At 40.9% G+C, this 16,332-nt stretch overlaps 1 protein-coding gene across 1 annotated transcript; it reads right to left on the bottom strand.

Moving 5' to 3' along the window:
• Nucleotides 1-3,131: 3,131 nt before the first annotated feature.
• Nucleotides 3,132-13,427, bottom strand: mfsd8l2 (major facilitator superfamily domain containing 8-like 2). The gene is made up of 11 exons (XM_069139467.1): nucleotides 13,219-13,427; nucleotides 12,894-13,079; nucleotides 11,866-11,928; nucleotides 11,618-11,737; nucleotides 11,291-11,370; nucleotides 10,552-10,810; nucleotides 7,729-7,802; nucleotides 7,169-7,382; nucleotides 6,073-6,195; nucleotides 5,778-5,908; nucleotides 3,132-4,428 (listed from the first exon to the last, which is right to left on the bottom strand). Exons 1-11 carry the CDS (start codon nucleotides 13,337-13,339, stop codon nucleotides 4,348-4,350), a joined length of 1,452 nt encoding a protein of 483 aa, XP_068995568.1. The 5' UTR covers nucleotides 13,340-13,427; the 3' UTR covers nucleotides 3,132-4,347.
• Between the last annotated feature and the right edge of the window lie 2,905 nt (nucleotides 13,428-16,332).

Raw genomic sequence — 16,332 nt, 5'->3', positions numbered from 1 at the left:
GTTTTATTTACAGTTTACACAGCATCCCAAATTTTTTGGAGACAGGTTTTATTTTATGTGCTGTGTGGTTATAAAACACCACACCATGCATATTTCGGAATTTGAAAAATGCATGTGCATTAGAGTGGCTGTATTAAAACATACATATGGGACATCTGGAAACAGACACTGTATGATCTGAGTTCATTCTCTGCTTTCACATACCATAGCAAGCAGTTGCATATAATCATGGGATCATATTTGGGATCACGTTTATCTATAAACCCCCTTTGCATTAAAAATACAGTATATTTGTATGTTACATGGAATCACCTGCTCATTACTTCTAATCAATTCCTTCCTACTATACACTTCCCAAAACACTGCTTATTCTATCATAAACTGCAAACATAGATCATTATTAGTTCTGGAAATACATAATTATAAGAAGAACGATTATGTAGTTCTTTTGTTTTTGGCACTTCAGACCATAAAATGTAGGTGCGTCAATCATTGCCTGTAAGTATAAATACATAGAAATAATAAGCAGGCGCATCATTTTACAGCATAATGCATATCAGTGGGCATAATATTGTAGCATAAGTGTTGCCTTGAGGCCAGAAATGGAATATGTGAGTTTAGAAATACATAAGATGGGTGGACAGTAAACTCCTGCCTTTGCTACATGTCTTTATCACAAGTGTCAAAAGTGTTTGAGAACCACGTTTGAAAAATTGCTGCAAACAAAAGTGCTCTCTATAGTTATACGTTGTGTATATTTAGTAAGGATGAATCTCTGTGTAAAATATGGATGGCAGCAGATGGGAAAAAAAAAATGAATCATGGATTTGGTAAAAATATATGGTACAGTATATAAACACTGTATTTAGAGTATATATATATATATATATATATATATATATATATATATATATAGAGAGAGAGAGAGAGAGAGAGAGAGAGAGAGAGAGAGAGAAAGCAAGAGAATATTATCAGGATTTTTCTACTTGCCCCCAAACATCCAGTAACAGTCTGGCTTTAACACAAAACTAGGCATTTAAACCAATTATTAAGCTTCTAAAGAGATGCATGCCTTTAAATCAACAAGTTAACTTGATTTAAAGGATTTAAACAGTCACAGTGAGCCTTCCTTTCCCTGGCACTGAGCCACATCAGAAAGCATTTCCAGTACCAATCCGCGAATGAAACACTATAATGACTTCAGACGCTCGTTTCATTCATCAAAAACATGTCATCATAAAAATGCTATAAGTGGGACGGTGTAGCTGTTCAAAAACAGTTTGTTCTGCCGCCTGCAATGACATGCAAAGAGAAAAACCGCCCTGGCTTGATGTAATGAGTTCCTCACAACAGTCAGGGCTAAGGCTCGATATAACAGCCTGAACTGTAGTTACTGTTCACAGTTCAGTTCATTAGGGCAGCAGTAACACACAAAAGCACTAAACACTGAGGAAAGGTTACATCTACAGAGATCTTTTTTACACTTTCAGTGAATAACTAAAATAACTGTACATAGCATGTCCTCAAAATGGCATGAAAACTGTTCGTATATGAGGAGCAGACCGAGTCATTTATAGTCACATAGTAGGACAACATGCAGATCCCTCCACTGAAGCTGTACTACACCTTCATCTCCTTCACAACCAGAATAACCAGGTTTTCCACTCTTCAATTACATAATATTTCATCCCTGGCTTGTTAACCCCCCCCCCCCCCTTTATAAAAAAAAATCCCATCGCCATAGCGACAAACTCTCATCGATGGTTCACAGAAAAAATTGTTTGCTCCTGCATCAAATAGTCGTTCTGTGTATCTTTAACATTTCATAACTCTGTGCCCACCTTTGGTATATTTAACATAAAAGCCCAAAGGCCTCTGACTTTTCTATTTATGTCTTTGTGAGAGGTTGTGTGCTGCCTCTATAGGCTGCCGCAGCGGCTGAGCTGGCGGACAGCTTGACTTCATTGGTCCAGACAGTCTTGGACGAAAGCAGGATTGTGGATTTCTCTTCACGTGACCGTCTTTCTCCCTCGTTATTCGTCAGCTCTGCTCTCGTACAATCAAATAAAGTAAAAATGTTGATGAAAAACGTCGAAATGAAAAAGATCAAATTCGTTTTTTTTTCCTTCTTGTTGTTCCACAGGTAGGAAGGAACACGTATGTGGCCGGGCGAGATGCAGTGTGTTTACTTCTCCTTTGATCTTTTGACAAAACCATCAAATTTAGATCAGTTTCGTGCTACAATGCAGCGGCAAAATTCATGAAGACAGTAACTCAGTAATGTCAGTTACAAAGCAGCTGCATCTATCCAAGGTTTTCTAACTGAAGCTATAACTAAAATCAGCCTCCATAAGATACTGATCATATTAGACCAATGATTCCAAAACTGTGGTCCCACAGGTGGTACTCGAGGCGCCACCTAGTGGCAACAGACCCAAACAATTGCACTGCAATTTGCCCGAGTCCCAAATAATTGCCATTTACTTTCATTGTATTACAGATGCCACAAACACATACACATAACAGTGATGTAAAAATAAGTTGTTATTCATTTAAATATTTCAAAAAAAATTTGATTAGCCACGTAGGGTGACGTCACATACCATGATATTAACGTTAGCTTGACACAGTCGGATACGGACTCATCAGTTGTAATTTTAGCAGGTTAAATTTCAAAATCACTGCAAGGTCTAAAAAATCAGATGTTTCTACACCTGCTGCTGCTGACTTTGAGGGATTTTTGTCATCCCTTGGATTATTTCTTTGATTTGGAAACGGTAGCCTTGTGTTGTCGTCAGCCTTTCCGAGGCTATTGTTAAATCAGTGAATGAAACTTTTTGAACATAAATACAGGTATTTTCAAAGAGAAGTGGTAGTTTGGTACATAGTCTGAAAAGTTTGGGGAACCTCTGCAAGGCAAGAAAAACATTGAGTCCACTGAATTTATCGAGAGAGCATTTTATTGCTAATGACTTGGACTTGTGAGAGGAAGAATGTGTTATTTCAGCTACTTATTATGTTCACTTTTCATTTATTTTGTTTGTGTGTATTCAAGCTGTTGTGAAGGAATTCTCTTAAGCAAGCCTAGTTAAAAAAAAAAAAAAAAAAAAAGAAATTAGGCTTGACCTGATTCTATGCACTCAGTTATCTCCCTTTAAATGTCAAACACCTGAATACGCTGACCAGGGCATGAAAGTACTTATATATATTATGTCCTTAAGTCCCGGAGATTAGAATTTCTATTTCAGGCAAAAAGCCTTTAGAAAGCCAAACATCGCATGCTGAATATAGAAAACTGGAAAGGTTACTGAGCCTTATCTGCAATTATGCAAAAACACAGAGATTGGCCAAAGCCATGTTCATTGGTACAAAGAGAATCGACAATGCCTTGATGTTGCTTACAGCAGTGTCCTCTCACACAGATGAGCAGCATGCAGCACATCCTAGAGGAAGATATAGGCAAGAACAGCTGACTATACACAACTCACACCTTGTCATGTTTTGAATTATGAATATAGGCAATTAAACTTTAAATCCCCCCCCATAGTAAAAAAGATAGAAATGGATAATTAACAACTACTTTTTTAAATGTGGTTTTAATTCAGAAGCTTCTCATTTGCACCAGCAGTGAAGGAAGAGATTCAGATAACAACAAACTGGTTTAATTACAGTTGTACATCCAAGGCTTTGACTTTTAGTCATATTATATTTAAATTCCTACTTTTACTCCAAAACACGACAAAAAAAATACCAATAAATCTGTAAAGCTTCACTCTCTTTGACCCTCTTCTTCTATCAGCTACACTGACATGGAGCTGCTCAGATGTTGACAACTCCACTTGTGCACTCATTGTGTCAACTCTTTCGTTTTCAGAGTTTTGTTTTTTTTTTAGAAGAAGAAGAAGAAGAAAGACGAGAGACAAGAAAGAAGATTTCAATACACGGGTCACACGGAAAAACCTGCTGTCTTATTTTCTTCATCAACACGGGGGAATATAAATAGTTCAGTTTAAAAATAATGGCTTTCATCTTCAATTACACCTCTGAATATTCAATATGAGAGCAATGGTGCCCCCTTGTGCAAAGTCTAATTAAGAGTCTGATAGTATGCATCTTAGGTTGATTCTAATAACTTGTGAAAACAGAGAGATTGTTTAAAGCTTGGAAACATACAGTGTTTTCACCTGTGGAGTGAGATAACCTCTACGGCAGGCATTTTGAACATTTCTATTCCACACTCACACACTCTCCTCTGCAGTAAACTTGATCAAATTGATTCTCTCAGAAGTGAAGGGCATTCCCTCTGTCCATCTTAGGCCTCTCCTGCTCCTCAGACGGACTGCGGCTCTAACCTCCGCTGTCCGAGCTCTGCGCGCACTGAACCGCCCTGGGCTCCGTCAGGCGGTCGTAGGACAGCGCCGTCATAACCTGAGAAGATGTACAGCGTGATGTGGCTTCAGAGAATACAGAGCACCAAGTAATAAGTAGAGGCTATCAAAGACGTGCTGAGTTATGGATTTTACTGGCAAGAACACCCCGTGGCTGCTGTTTTCACTGTAGGTGGGTGAAATAAAAAATAAAAAAAGATTGAGCTGCAGATTTGGATAGTTTGAAATAGAGATTATTATCTATGTCTATCCCAGCTCCTTAGCAACATGGAAATTAAAGTGATAGTTCAGGATTTGGGGAAATGCAAGAGGTAGCTGAGATGATTGACACTCATGTCTGTGCAGTAAATATGCCAGCCGCAACTCTTAGCTTAGCATCAAGAAGTAACAAACTCTCCCACCTGCACCTCTGAAGCCCACTAATATTTTACATCTAGTTTGTATAATCTATTGAATTAAAACAAAGTGTAAAAACAATAATGTGTGGGTTTTTATGTAAAGTTAATGTTTTCACACTTTGATTAAACAGTGGGATATAATGTGTTCTATCCCAATGAGCTTTAGAGGTGACAGTAGGAGTATGTACAACAGTTCCCATCAGACACCGTCAGCAAGGTGTTTGAGGGTCATTCTTGTGTTCCCAACTCTATACAACATAATGAGAACCTGGAAAAAGATGTCGCCCAGCTCTGTATATATCACACAGGCTACTGCGGGTAAGGGGTGAGGGTTGACCCGGGGCACATAGGACCCTGGGAGCTAGGATCCAGGGAAGATAGGATCCCAAGAACAAAGGACCCTGGGAATATACACCCCTTGGAACATAGGACCTTGAAAACCTAGGACCTGGGAGTGTAGGACCTCGGGACGATAGGACCCTGGGAACATTGGCACACTCATGCTGTTTGCACCTGTTTCGAGCCTTTGTGCTAAGCTAACTTACAGCTGGTTGTAGCTCCTCATTCATCATACAGAGATGAAATTTGGTGTCAATCTTTAATCTCATCTCAATGCTTAAATTTAAGTTTTCAGAGGCTTTACACTGGTTGTGGATATTTGAATTGTTGTACAGGAGTTTCCTTAAAAAGGGAAGACTGCTAGCTGTCACCCACTACCCTGAACCGATCAAGCAGGACAGCTGTCAGTCAGTGGCTTCATATTTTTCATGCACACAAACAGACATTGATTAAAACATGTAACTATTGTTTTTGCATTTTTAGGTTTTGTACACAGGTGTAAAAACAATCAAAACTGGGCTAGCTGTTTCCCCTTGTCTTTCTGCTAAGCTACTTTAAATTCTTGGCTGAAATTAAACTTCACAAAATATCAGGCCTTTCTTTTAATTCACCATATAGCCAATCTGTTCATTTGGTGCCATGTTTTACTTACTGTTATCATCACGAGGAGAGCCAGCATCATGCCCAGCATTACGTACAAATTATTGGTCAGTCCTCCGGCCCACAAAGGCCCCAAGATGGTGGCCAGGCCCCCAACTGAGCGTCTCACGCCTTGGCTGAATCCTTTTGGTGAGGCATCGCAAAAAAAAAAAAATTACAGGTTATTTCCTTCAGCATGTGTAAGTTTTTATGGTTTTTTTTTTCCTGTGCATCACATACGCTGAGCGGCAAGCTGTTGTGGTAATATGGAGAGCCGTGCAAACAGTGCCATGGGAAAATGAGCCAACCTTGTGTTTTCTCAGCAGTGACTTTGGAGAAGAGAGACACCTGAGACACGGCCACGAAGGGAAGACCCAGCAGCTGCAGAAACACTCCGATGATGAAGGCCGACAGCTCCCATCCATAACCACCTGGCAGGGGTAGAAAAATAATATCACGGTCTCGCTACTTCCAAATTATATGAAATATATCATTAAACAATTACATTTACTGCGATCTAACATCAACTCTCCCATACATTTGATACATCTCTCAGCTATTAAATGTGAATATTTTGCTGATTTCTCTTTCTCATATGTAGCGGTAATGATTCAAAGAGTGTGACAAATCATACTTCAGTTAGCCAGCCCCTCTTCTATCGGTTTTTAAGTTCCCTCCACAAATGGGCTGGCACCACCAGAGATAGCTCTATCAGAAAAGGACACCACTGCCAAGCTGGCAGACGCTCGCCTTTTGTTCTCTGCTGCTTTGCATCATGCACATGTTTGTGTGAATTTGTGCCCACTCAAATTGTTGGATGTCCCCTGGAAGTCTATAATCTTGTGATCAAAATGCAATTTCACCCATCAAAACATGCTTCTTAGTGGTCCAAGTAAAAAAAAAATATTTTTTTTAAATCATCTTCCTCCAGGTATCTGTCTTGTAAGGTTTCATGTCTGTGTTGTTGTTGTTTTTTTTTATAACTGTGACTGTAAGAAATAGCAAACAATGCAGGCTATGCTTTAACAAATAGCATTTTTGTCTAATTAGATTACTATAATCCTTTTATATACACTCAGGCACTACCCAGCTCCAGCACCTGTCACTTGTAATCAGAGCGATAAACGTGACAAGCTGCAACAGACGCAGGCCAACATGAACATACAGGAGCCGCTTTGCCTGTATGATCTCCTGCTGGTCTCCCACAGCCTGAATGATATCATTTACAGAGCACATGCATTTCAGCCAGTGTGTAACCCAATATGGCTCTGCTGTGCTCTACGCACCAACAGCGGTCGCACAAAAAAAAAAAGAAAAGGATTTTGGCTCATAAAATGAGGCGTTTTTAGAGTCGGTGGATGTGCGTCTGGGAGTGTTTGTGTGTTTTCACGGGCAGGTTAGCACCTCGGGGGTTGCAGAGGAAGATGAGGCACCAGATACAGGCGGTGCAGCAGATGACCAGGCCCACAGCCAGCACGGCACGGTCAGCCACCTTCCCGCTCAGCCAGCGCACAAAGAAGAAGCCCAGGATGACCTCCACCCCGCACAGGCAGTACATCAGGCTGTTGCCCAGCTCGCCGAAGCTGAAGTAGCGCTGCGTCAGAGGAGTCACCATGGTCTGGGGATTTTTTTTTAGAAAGATGTTTGCAAGGTCAGTCAGTCAAGTCAGAGGTGGAGGAGGAGAATCTTATTTGATGTGTTCTGTTTTGATATCAAAATGATGGTATACGCCAGGTAAGCACTGTAGAGTCCCCACAGTTTAATGAGAGCAGAGAAGCCCTCTTCATTTTTCGGAACGCAGCCACTCATTACGTACACTTGTTACATCGGTTCTACTTTGAACGATAGTTGATTATTTTCTTTCCAGACGAGGCTCAGATTGATTCAGAGTGGATGAAACCCAGAGTAAAATAGTGTGACATTGTATGAAATGTCTGATGGATCTCAACAGTTGCTGCTCTCACCTCCAGCGCTGTCTGATTGAAGAGAGTGATGAACTGAGCCGTGAGGAGAACAACCACCTCCTCTCTCAGGAACTCTGCTCAGTGAAAGGAAGACAGAGAAAAAGATAGAGATATACTGCAAACCAGACAAACCAAAGAGAAAATCACCCAACAAGTAGCATTAAATTGAAAAGTTTGAATTGGCAAGTGGGGTTGAGATAAAGAAGTTTTAGAGAGAAAAGAAAAGTTGGACGATCTGAGAGAAGTCATAAGATTGAAAGAGGCAGGCGTGGCGAATGCTGGCTTGTTGGTCATGTTGAGCCTCTGGTCCAATAAACTATGTCTTTTGCAAGAGATAAGTGTGAGTTCTTCTCTTTTTCTTGTGTCCAAAACATGATAAGTCAAGAAAAAAAAATACTTTTCAATAAATTCAAATCTTTTATACCAGCTTTTCCTGGAACAAAAACTCCCTCATGGACTTGGAAAGGAGGAAAAAAAAGAGTTGGGCTTGCTGCTAAATTTGGAAGTACACGCCAGATGGCTGGAGGAACGGCTTGATATTAGTGTGTGATCTACTATGATTCAGTTCTCTCTGTTCACTGTTGGCACATGATTTCATTTTTATATACAACTGCATGTGTCTACATACAGTACTGAAAACCCGACCATAGATAAATATCGGTTGATAACGGTTTAAAGGATGAATGGATTTGCTCTTTACAGAGACAGATATTTCTTAATATAAAATATATATTTTAGTCCCTAGTGTGAGTCTACATTATGGCTGTACAATAAGTTTAGTAGCGTTTCCCTGCACACACGCTCCTGCTCGACCCATATACAAACATTTTTCTGGGCTCCGGTAAAGTTGTTTACCGCAGAACAGTTTTATGTGTCTTGTTAACAGTTTCACTGAATCTTTTAATGATGTTCTAGGGGGAAAAGGTTACGTGGGCTACTGATGATTTTTTTGTTGTTGTTGCCAATACCACAAGTGGCCACTGGGAATTAGCTGCTGAGTAGACGTAAGTTATCTAGCTCTGTGAATCATAGATGAATTAAGGAAAACTGGATGGCACCCAGTGATTTAAATGAAAACATCTCGTCTGACTCATGAGCCAAAACATTTTCTCGCTTTTGGGTTTCTTCCGCGTCGTGCGCCCCATCTCCTATGAGCATTCGTGTATTTATTGCCTACTATGCCAAAGTTACCGCTTGGACTTTTAACTTGATGAATGATGAATGAATGATTTCAATTAAATAAAATAATTTTTTTCTAGGCTGTGGGGTTTCACAACTATGACGAATAAAACCCGATCGTGGTTGCAGTTGGAGTTGTCCTACCAATGGTATTATTGGTTAGGCCATTAATTAACAGATATTAACAGTTTAAAATGGCTTATAAATTAATTAACAGTTCAGTACAACTGTGTTATAGTTAGCTATTATCTTATTATATCTTCCACCAGCTCTTCAAAAGTTCACTAATTCACACATCATATTGTTTCATCTGTCTAAATACAGAAAAAGAGAAATGTATAAATTTTACGATAAATCATCCGCTGTGAAATTGTTAGAATAAGCATCGAACTCAAAATAGAACCAGGAATTGGTTTTAGATTTAGCTTTTTTTTCTACAAATTAAACAAATGAGATATCATATTTAGCGTACAGACGTGGTGGCGGGATCAATTCTCCTCTCTAACTCTTGGTGACAAAATGAGCATATTTCACATAATCTTCACTACCTTTAAACCCTTATCAGGTGGAAATAAACTGCCTGTGTTTGTGGATGTATGCATGTTCACTGACAGTAGAGATGAGAAAAAAGACAGATTAGAGGGAGAAAGAAAGACAGTGGTGTAATTGTCCTTGTTTCAAAAGTCAAAGCATTTTACTTGTGTTGTTTTTCTTTTCTTTCTTTTGTTTTGTTTGTTCCATATGACCTCTATCAGAAATAAAAAAAAGACTTGATGAAAGAAAGTGAGAGATCGGCTTGATTTTCAAAGGTTCTTCACTGGTAGACAAAAAGTCAAGAAAGATCAATAATTCAGGAGAGCGAAAACCAGACACACCAACAGCTAACAGACACTCCTACTGTACTGACTAGAGCAGGCATCTTTCACTTTTCCTGAGTTTCTGGTTGTTGTAGATTCTCTTCAGAACAAAAGGGAATCGATAAGAAGAATGTTGGCCACATTTCCAATTCTGTCTCCATTTCATCCGCAAGTCAACCACAGCAAGCCAGTCAATAAAAAAAAGGAAGTCTGCTATCCATCCCTCTGCCACATTTTCAAAGAGTGAAAGAATCAATACAAAGGTTTGACACATGCACAGGCACACACATAGATGCGCGCAGTCAAACAAAGTACAGAAAAAGATAATCAATAGAGGCACACAATCACTGCTCGTATCCCATGTAGACTTACTATGACACTAATCCAATAGGACACCTGACATCACATGCTGTATATATATATATACACACACACACACACACACACACACACACACACACACACACACACACACACACACACACACACACACCGACATAAACCAGACACATACACGCACGTCCAATCAATACAAAGGGAATCTGATCTGACATGTTACACAAAATTCCTCAGAGAGACCAAGAGAATGGAAAGTCTGTCTAACTGTGTGTGTGTGTGTGTGTGTGTGTGTGTGTGTGTGTGTGTGTGTGTGAGGAAATCAATGGAGCAGATACGAAACATGTGTATTGGCAGTGACATGTCTTCCTACCTGAACCCCACGAACGGGGCAGAGGGAAGCTGACAGATAGTCATTGGTCAGGACAAGCAGTCAAACCTGCCCGCTCACCTCTGCTGGCGCTGAAGTTGTTGAAGGGGTTCGAGGCTTCGTGGACGGGCTGCATCTCAGCTGAGTTGGAGGTCTCCGATTGGTCGGAGTTGACGGCACTGTAGGTGTGCACCGGCTCCTCTTCAGACCCCATCAGAGGCATCTCCTCCTGTTTCATCTCCACCATCATGGCACCCCCCTCGGAGCTGATTGGTGGTACATCCCAGTACATAGCCAGGACAACAAACTGGAGCAGCACCCACAACAAGCACATGAAGATCTGACAGTGTGGAGGAAAAGCACACAAATATCGTCAAATATTTTGCTATTGAAATTCAAAAAAAAATATTTTTTTTTCACAACATCAAACTCCTAGGAAGTTATCAAGACTTAAATTATTTCCTTTATAGAGAGGCACCCTGGCACGGTGAAATCAGAAGAGACGCTCGGCGTCAAATTATGTGGAAAAATGGAAGCAGGCATAAAAGAGCTTTGATACATCTCATTTAAGCTACATCCGTCCTACAGGTGTTTTATTCAGACACACTCATGAGATAGAAATAGATCGATACAGGTTGTTACGGGCTTGAATATCGCTGCAGGTGTTTTCTATTCTTCTTGCTCAGAGGAGAACAAAAGAAGGAAAAAAAAAAAAAAAAAACGTGAGTGTACAATGTAGAGCGACCATTTCTGAAGGTTGTTTCTGTATTCATGAATCTTTCAGAGCCCCTTAGATTACTGATTATCTGGATGCTGTTACCCCAGGAGACGTATACTTGTTCACAACAAAGGGCCCCAGTTTGAAATCACACAGCCGCAGGAACAGGTTGAACGCCGGCCCTGGAGAGACAGGAGGAAGCGCTTTAAAGATGAGATAAATGGAGGATGTGTGGAGACAGTAGCCTACACAGTTCCCGTAGTGATTTTATTGAATGTCTTCTCCTCCTCGCAGTTAAAACCAAACATCCAAGAAGACATCACAACATTCTGCCTGATGTCTGATATTTGTCAGAAAACAGAGGGAGTGCAGGGAGGTGAAATGACACCAATCTCTCTCGCTGGTAAGTGGAAGGGTTGAGAAACTGACCGACAAGAAGGCCGGCTTGTCGACAGGCCATGATGGCGGCAAAGATACCAGCACGCTCCTCTGGACGAGTGCTCCGGGTCAGGAAACCAAAGATGGAGGAGCCCGCTCCTGCACCGACACCTGAGAGGAAAACAGGATCTGTCTGTCGCACCTTCACAACACACAGTGCATCATACAGGACATGCTTGTGTTGTTTATCGGGTCATGACATGCATGCATGCATGCACGCTTGCGTGTGCGCGCGTCACCTGCTACAAGCCGACTGCATAACAACAACCACTTTGAATATCCGATGAAATACATGAAGTTACCTGAGGACACACAAAATTAAAAATCATGCTTGTGAACCAAAATGTATCTTCAACTGAGGCGAATGTTTAACTCGAAGTGTAAAAACACTCGTCTGACCCTGTAAACGAATTACTTTCCCATCAGCCTCAGCTGTGGTTTGTGTTAGCGCATGGATTTCGCGCTAATTGGCGAATGTCAGCATGCTGATACCACCATAACACAAAGTGCACTCTACCCCAAGCATAGCCCACACTTTAGCATGTTAGCACTGTTGATGTGAGAGTACTAGAATGCCTCTGTCAGCTTTTAGCTATCATGCAGCACCATATAATGGTTGTTGACTCTCGTCCACTCGCGCTCTGGTCATTCGGTAGTTTTGTTTTAAAGGCTGGTCACCTTTGTATCCGACACAATAAACTCACACAACCCCCATAATGCATTGTTAACAGCTGTTTACAATCATATATATATATATATATATATATATATATATATAACAATATTCATAATAATTTAGGGTCAATTTATGTAAACTACCAGTAGGCTACGCTCAAAGAACCAAATTTAGATGGCTGCCAAATGACAAAAATGGCATGTTTATTTTTATTGGGTCCACCATTACGTGCCTTCTATTTGTACTATGTATTTAACTGGCATCTTTTTATATTATTTATATTTTAGAGTTTTTGTTTTACATCATAACTCCTGCACTTTAGATGCCAGCAGTCAGACCATTCACAGACACACTTCTCTTGGTTAATAGTATTATCTGTCATCTCTGTTATTTCTTACTTATATGAGATTGTTTCCGTCAGATGCGGGTAAGCTCGCCATCTCACACACTTTTAGCCTACATATGGCATTCACTAAGTCGCAGTGAAAACGAATAAAAGACTTCCGACAGCCCAGATGTGAGCTACAGGGTTACACACACCAGCTGAAAACTTGTCTAAATGTGAGTCTGTCGTGTGGTTTCACTACTCACCAGCAATCTCAAAAAGATTGGAGAAGAGGATGATGGACTTTGTAGTTTTGCTCCGATCTGACCAGAGGCCAAACAGCGGGCCTGTGAGCAGCCCACTAAGACTGAAGGCAGACAGGCCCAGACCCAAGAAGTAAGGTGGGGCCTCCAAAATCTGCAGATACCTCCATATTGTAGGCAGAATGACAGCTGAGACCAACACAGAGGAAGAAGGGAAGACGGGTGAAGAGGAAAAGGAGGGAGATGTGTGTACTCGCAGCAAACGTCACAATTAAATAGTATTATTTTGATTCCAGTTTTGTCAATGAAGCTGTCTTAATGAACTTACCGTACTCTATGCCGCTCAGCATGAATATCAGCCCAATATTAAAAAACGTCAGATTCCTCTTTTGGTGATTATCCATTATGCTGCCTTGCTGCCTTTTATACACCGACCACAGTCTGCACATGTTGTTCGGAAATGTTGTTCGGAGCCATAATCAGATAACGGGAGACACACTGCGTCCACTTACAACTGCTGGCCCAGATAATCAGAGGAATTGGTCGCTCCATTCTACAAGGTCATTGCAGAACTTCTTAGACACAGGCAACAAGGATGGTGATTCTCCGGCGGAGGAAGCTCAGCAGAGGTGAGGCCTGATGGGCAGAGGAGAATACATCAAATCAGCATCAGAAACAATACAGTCCAATTAAAAATGATTGCAGTTCGATTCCGTTTGGCATTTATGTTGTGGATGAAATTGTGTTTGAGTCGAGCCCGCAGTGCAGCGCCATGCTGCGAGCCTCACGGTCAGGGCAATGTCTCCGGTTACCAGGTGAGTTAAAGTACCCTGAGCTTTATACATTTTTAATCTTGTTTCTCTTCAGTTTCATCAAAAGCATTTGATTCTCCAACAACAACATGAAGATATGCCTCAACCTTATCTTCCCTTTTGGCTTGTAGATACAAAACAACTGTGTGTTTTTTCCACAAAAAAAAGGAAGTGGGATTCAATTTTACCAGTTAACAAGTCCAATAAATCATACAGCTCCATTTAGGAAACATAAACAGGTAATAAAACATATCAGATAAACGAGGATTGCATTTCCCAGAATATGGAGCTTTAACACCAGAGCATGTGATAAAGAAATATATTCAAATTAACACTCCCCTGTATTCAATACTGAATAAATTAGGTCTGACATTGCTGTCTGTTTTGTTGAGTGGTTGCTCCATTTTCAAGCTGCTCTGGTGTTCCTAGCCCTGGGCTTGTTATATTAAACAGAACTGTCACCAAGTTAATACCTCCATATGTTTTTCAGCAAGCCATGAATAATACAAGCCTTTTCGACTGTTTAAATAACACGTAAAACCTCACTCAGCATCTTGCACTCATCTCACGGTGTCGGGACAATCTGAGGGCTTGAGCTCAACAGGCTGACGGGGTAATGAGAGGTCGCAGGACTCATGTGTTTGGGTCAGTAACTCTTCTGTACGTCTGTGTGAATGTGCGTAAAGATGGTTGATTTGGTGTAGAATTGTCTCTTTATGCCTTTTTCTCATGCTTTTTTTTTTCTTTTTTTTTAATGGTTTCTCAGAGAATCCCCTCTGCAGTGTCACTGTCCTGTTTTATTCAGTGCAAAAAGTCAATAACGTAGAAGGGATTCATTCAGCCGAGCTTTTCCATGACAAACGACTGCAGCAGAGCGTCACGGGCCCACTGAGAGGCCATTAGCATCCTACCTGCCTTTTACCTGTGGTGGTTACTATAGAAACACATGAGGATGGAAGGTATTGTTGCACTCACCTTTGAGCCCTTGGTAAACAGCAGGAAGTTCCCCGGTGAATAAACTGCAATCTAGTCCACTTAGCCAGTCGCTGCAGTGCACCGGAGCCTGCTGGAGACGCGGGATGATCGGCCGCTGGCAGAAGGACGGCTGACTTTCAGATAGAGGAGAGCTTGTTAGGTGGCCGAGGTGCGAGTGGGCATGTTCTTGAACACAGCTTCTCCCCGGAGGTCGTTCACCATCCCCATTAACATCAACCTGCATGGTGCTCGCAGGCGGCAGACACGGTAAGAGCGGACGATCGACTGGGCCAAGCAGCGAGACTCTTGGAAACTCTGCAGGGAGTTCATTATGAGGGAAAAACCATGCTGAATTTAAACAGCTTCACATTATACACTCTGCAGGTGCCCATAGAGGCTGTATAAAGAGCGCATGCACAGATGTGAAAGATTTGTATTGACTAAAATCGATTATTAGTGCATTTCACTGATTCCTACACGTGTAGACTACCAGCCTGTGAAAACTGGTGAATGTCTTCTGTGGCCCTGAAGAACTAATATAACCTTGATAATATTATCAGGGTGAACTAATAGCAGTGGGTCCGGTTTTTGTTATTATGTATGTACACAATAACATACATGGATGCAGAGCGTTATAGCGACAAGATACAAAAAAAAAAAAAAAAATCTATCTGTCAGTTTCACAACATATCCTGCTGATTGGCAAATGGTGGCAATGATGTGCAAAGAAATATAGCAAAGCATCAACAAGGCAGTGAATAGGACTTAGTAACACACTGACGTAAACAATGCACGAGTTCTACTAAAATTGAAATGAATTCAACATGTTAGTTAGACCTCAACGATGTGATCTAAACATCACGTTGTATAATAGAAAGCACCACAGAGTCTCTTTAAATTCATCAAACAGCCTAAATCATGAACTGGGGTGGTGGAGTTAGAATGAAAAACATGCATGATGTTATATTATGGGAAAAGTAGGATCCATGTTTTTACAGCTTGACTAACTAAAAGTCAGGATATCCTGACCACTGTTAAATTAATTGTGACCTTATGAAATGACATGTTAATGTTATTCCCATCAGCCTCAGCTGCACTCTTTGTAGCAACTCGTAGCATGCTAACACGCTACAGGGAACATGGTGAAGATTATATCTACAAAACATGCCTCTGTGAACATGTCAGCATGCTGACATGAGCATTTAGCAAAAAAAAACGCCGATGTGCTGGCAGTATTTTATTTGCACCTGAAAATAAATGTGAGCCAGAAAAGTAACTTAGTCACAAAAGTAAATATTACAACCTACTATAATCTTTAATCACAATTGCAAGATGAAACAAAAGAAAACTGTGAATATTATGTGAGCAGCTATTTACCTGCTGGTTGCAGAAACCCTGATGCTGGTCAGAATATCAGGTTGTGGAAAACAGACTTTCCTGTTGCTATTTCACAATAAAAGCCTCCCGCTGGGTCACATGAGAACCTGTTTGACCCGCAGCAGCAGCAGCAGGACCAACACAAAAATCTGTCACTGAATAGGGGATAAAGTTACAACACTGGTCAGTACCCTGACTTTATGTATCCCTTTCAAATTAAAAGCCTTCATTTCAAATTAAAAGCCCTTCAGCGTTTCATACACAGTCCATTGGACCTG

Source organism: Embiotoca jacksoni, unplaced genomic scaffold (genome assembly GCF_022577435.1).
Source record: "Embiotoca jacksoni isolate LCO1_2020_lvr unplaced genomic scaffold, fEmbJac1.0.p SCAF_83, whole genome shotgun sequence".
Classification (NCBI taxonomy): Eukaryota; Metazoa; Chordata; class Actinopteri; family Embiotocidae; genus Embiotoca; species Embiotoca jacksoni.
The sequence above is the reverse complement of the archived record's forward strand: the minus strand, read 5'-3'. Positions and strand labels throughout refer to the sequence as shown.

Bases quoted from the DNA above. Each gene is read 5' to 3' on its own strand.
- mfsd8l2 (XM_069139467.1), bottom strand. From the start codon at position 13,339: ATGTGCAGACTGTGGTCGGTGTATAAAAGGCAGCAAGGCAGCATAATG. The intron at 11,929-12,893 runs GTGAGTAGTGAA...GTGTGTCCTCAG, and splicing joins CAATCTTTTTGAGATTGCTG to GTAACTTCATGTATTTCATC. The intron at 7,803-10,551 runs GTGAGCGGGCAG...TTCACTGAGCAG, and splicing joins CAACTTCAGCGCCAGCAGAG to AGTTCCTGAGAGAGGAGGTG.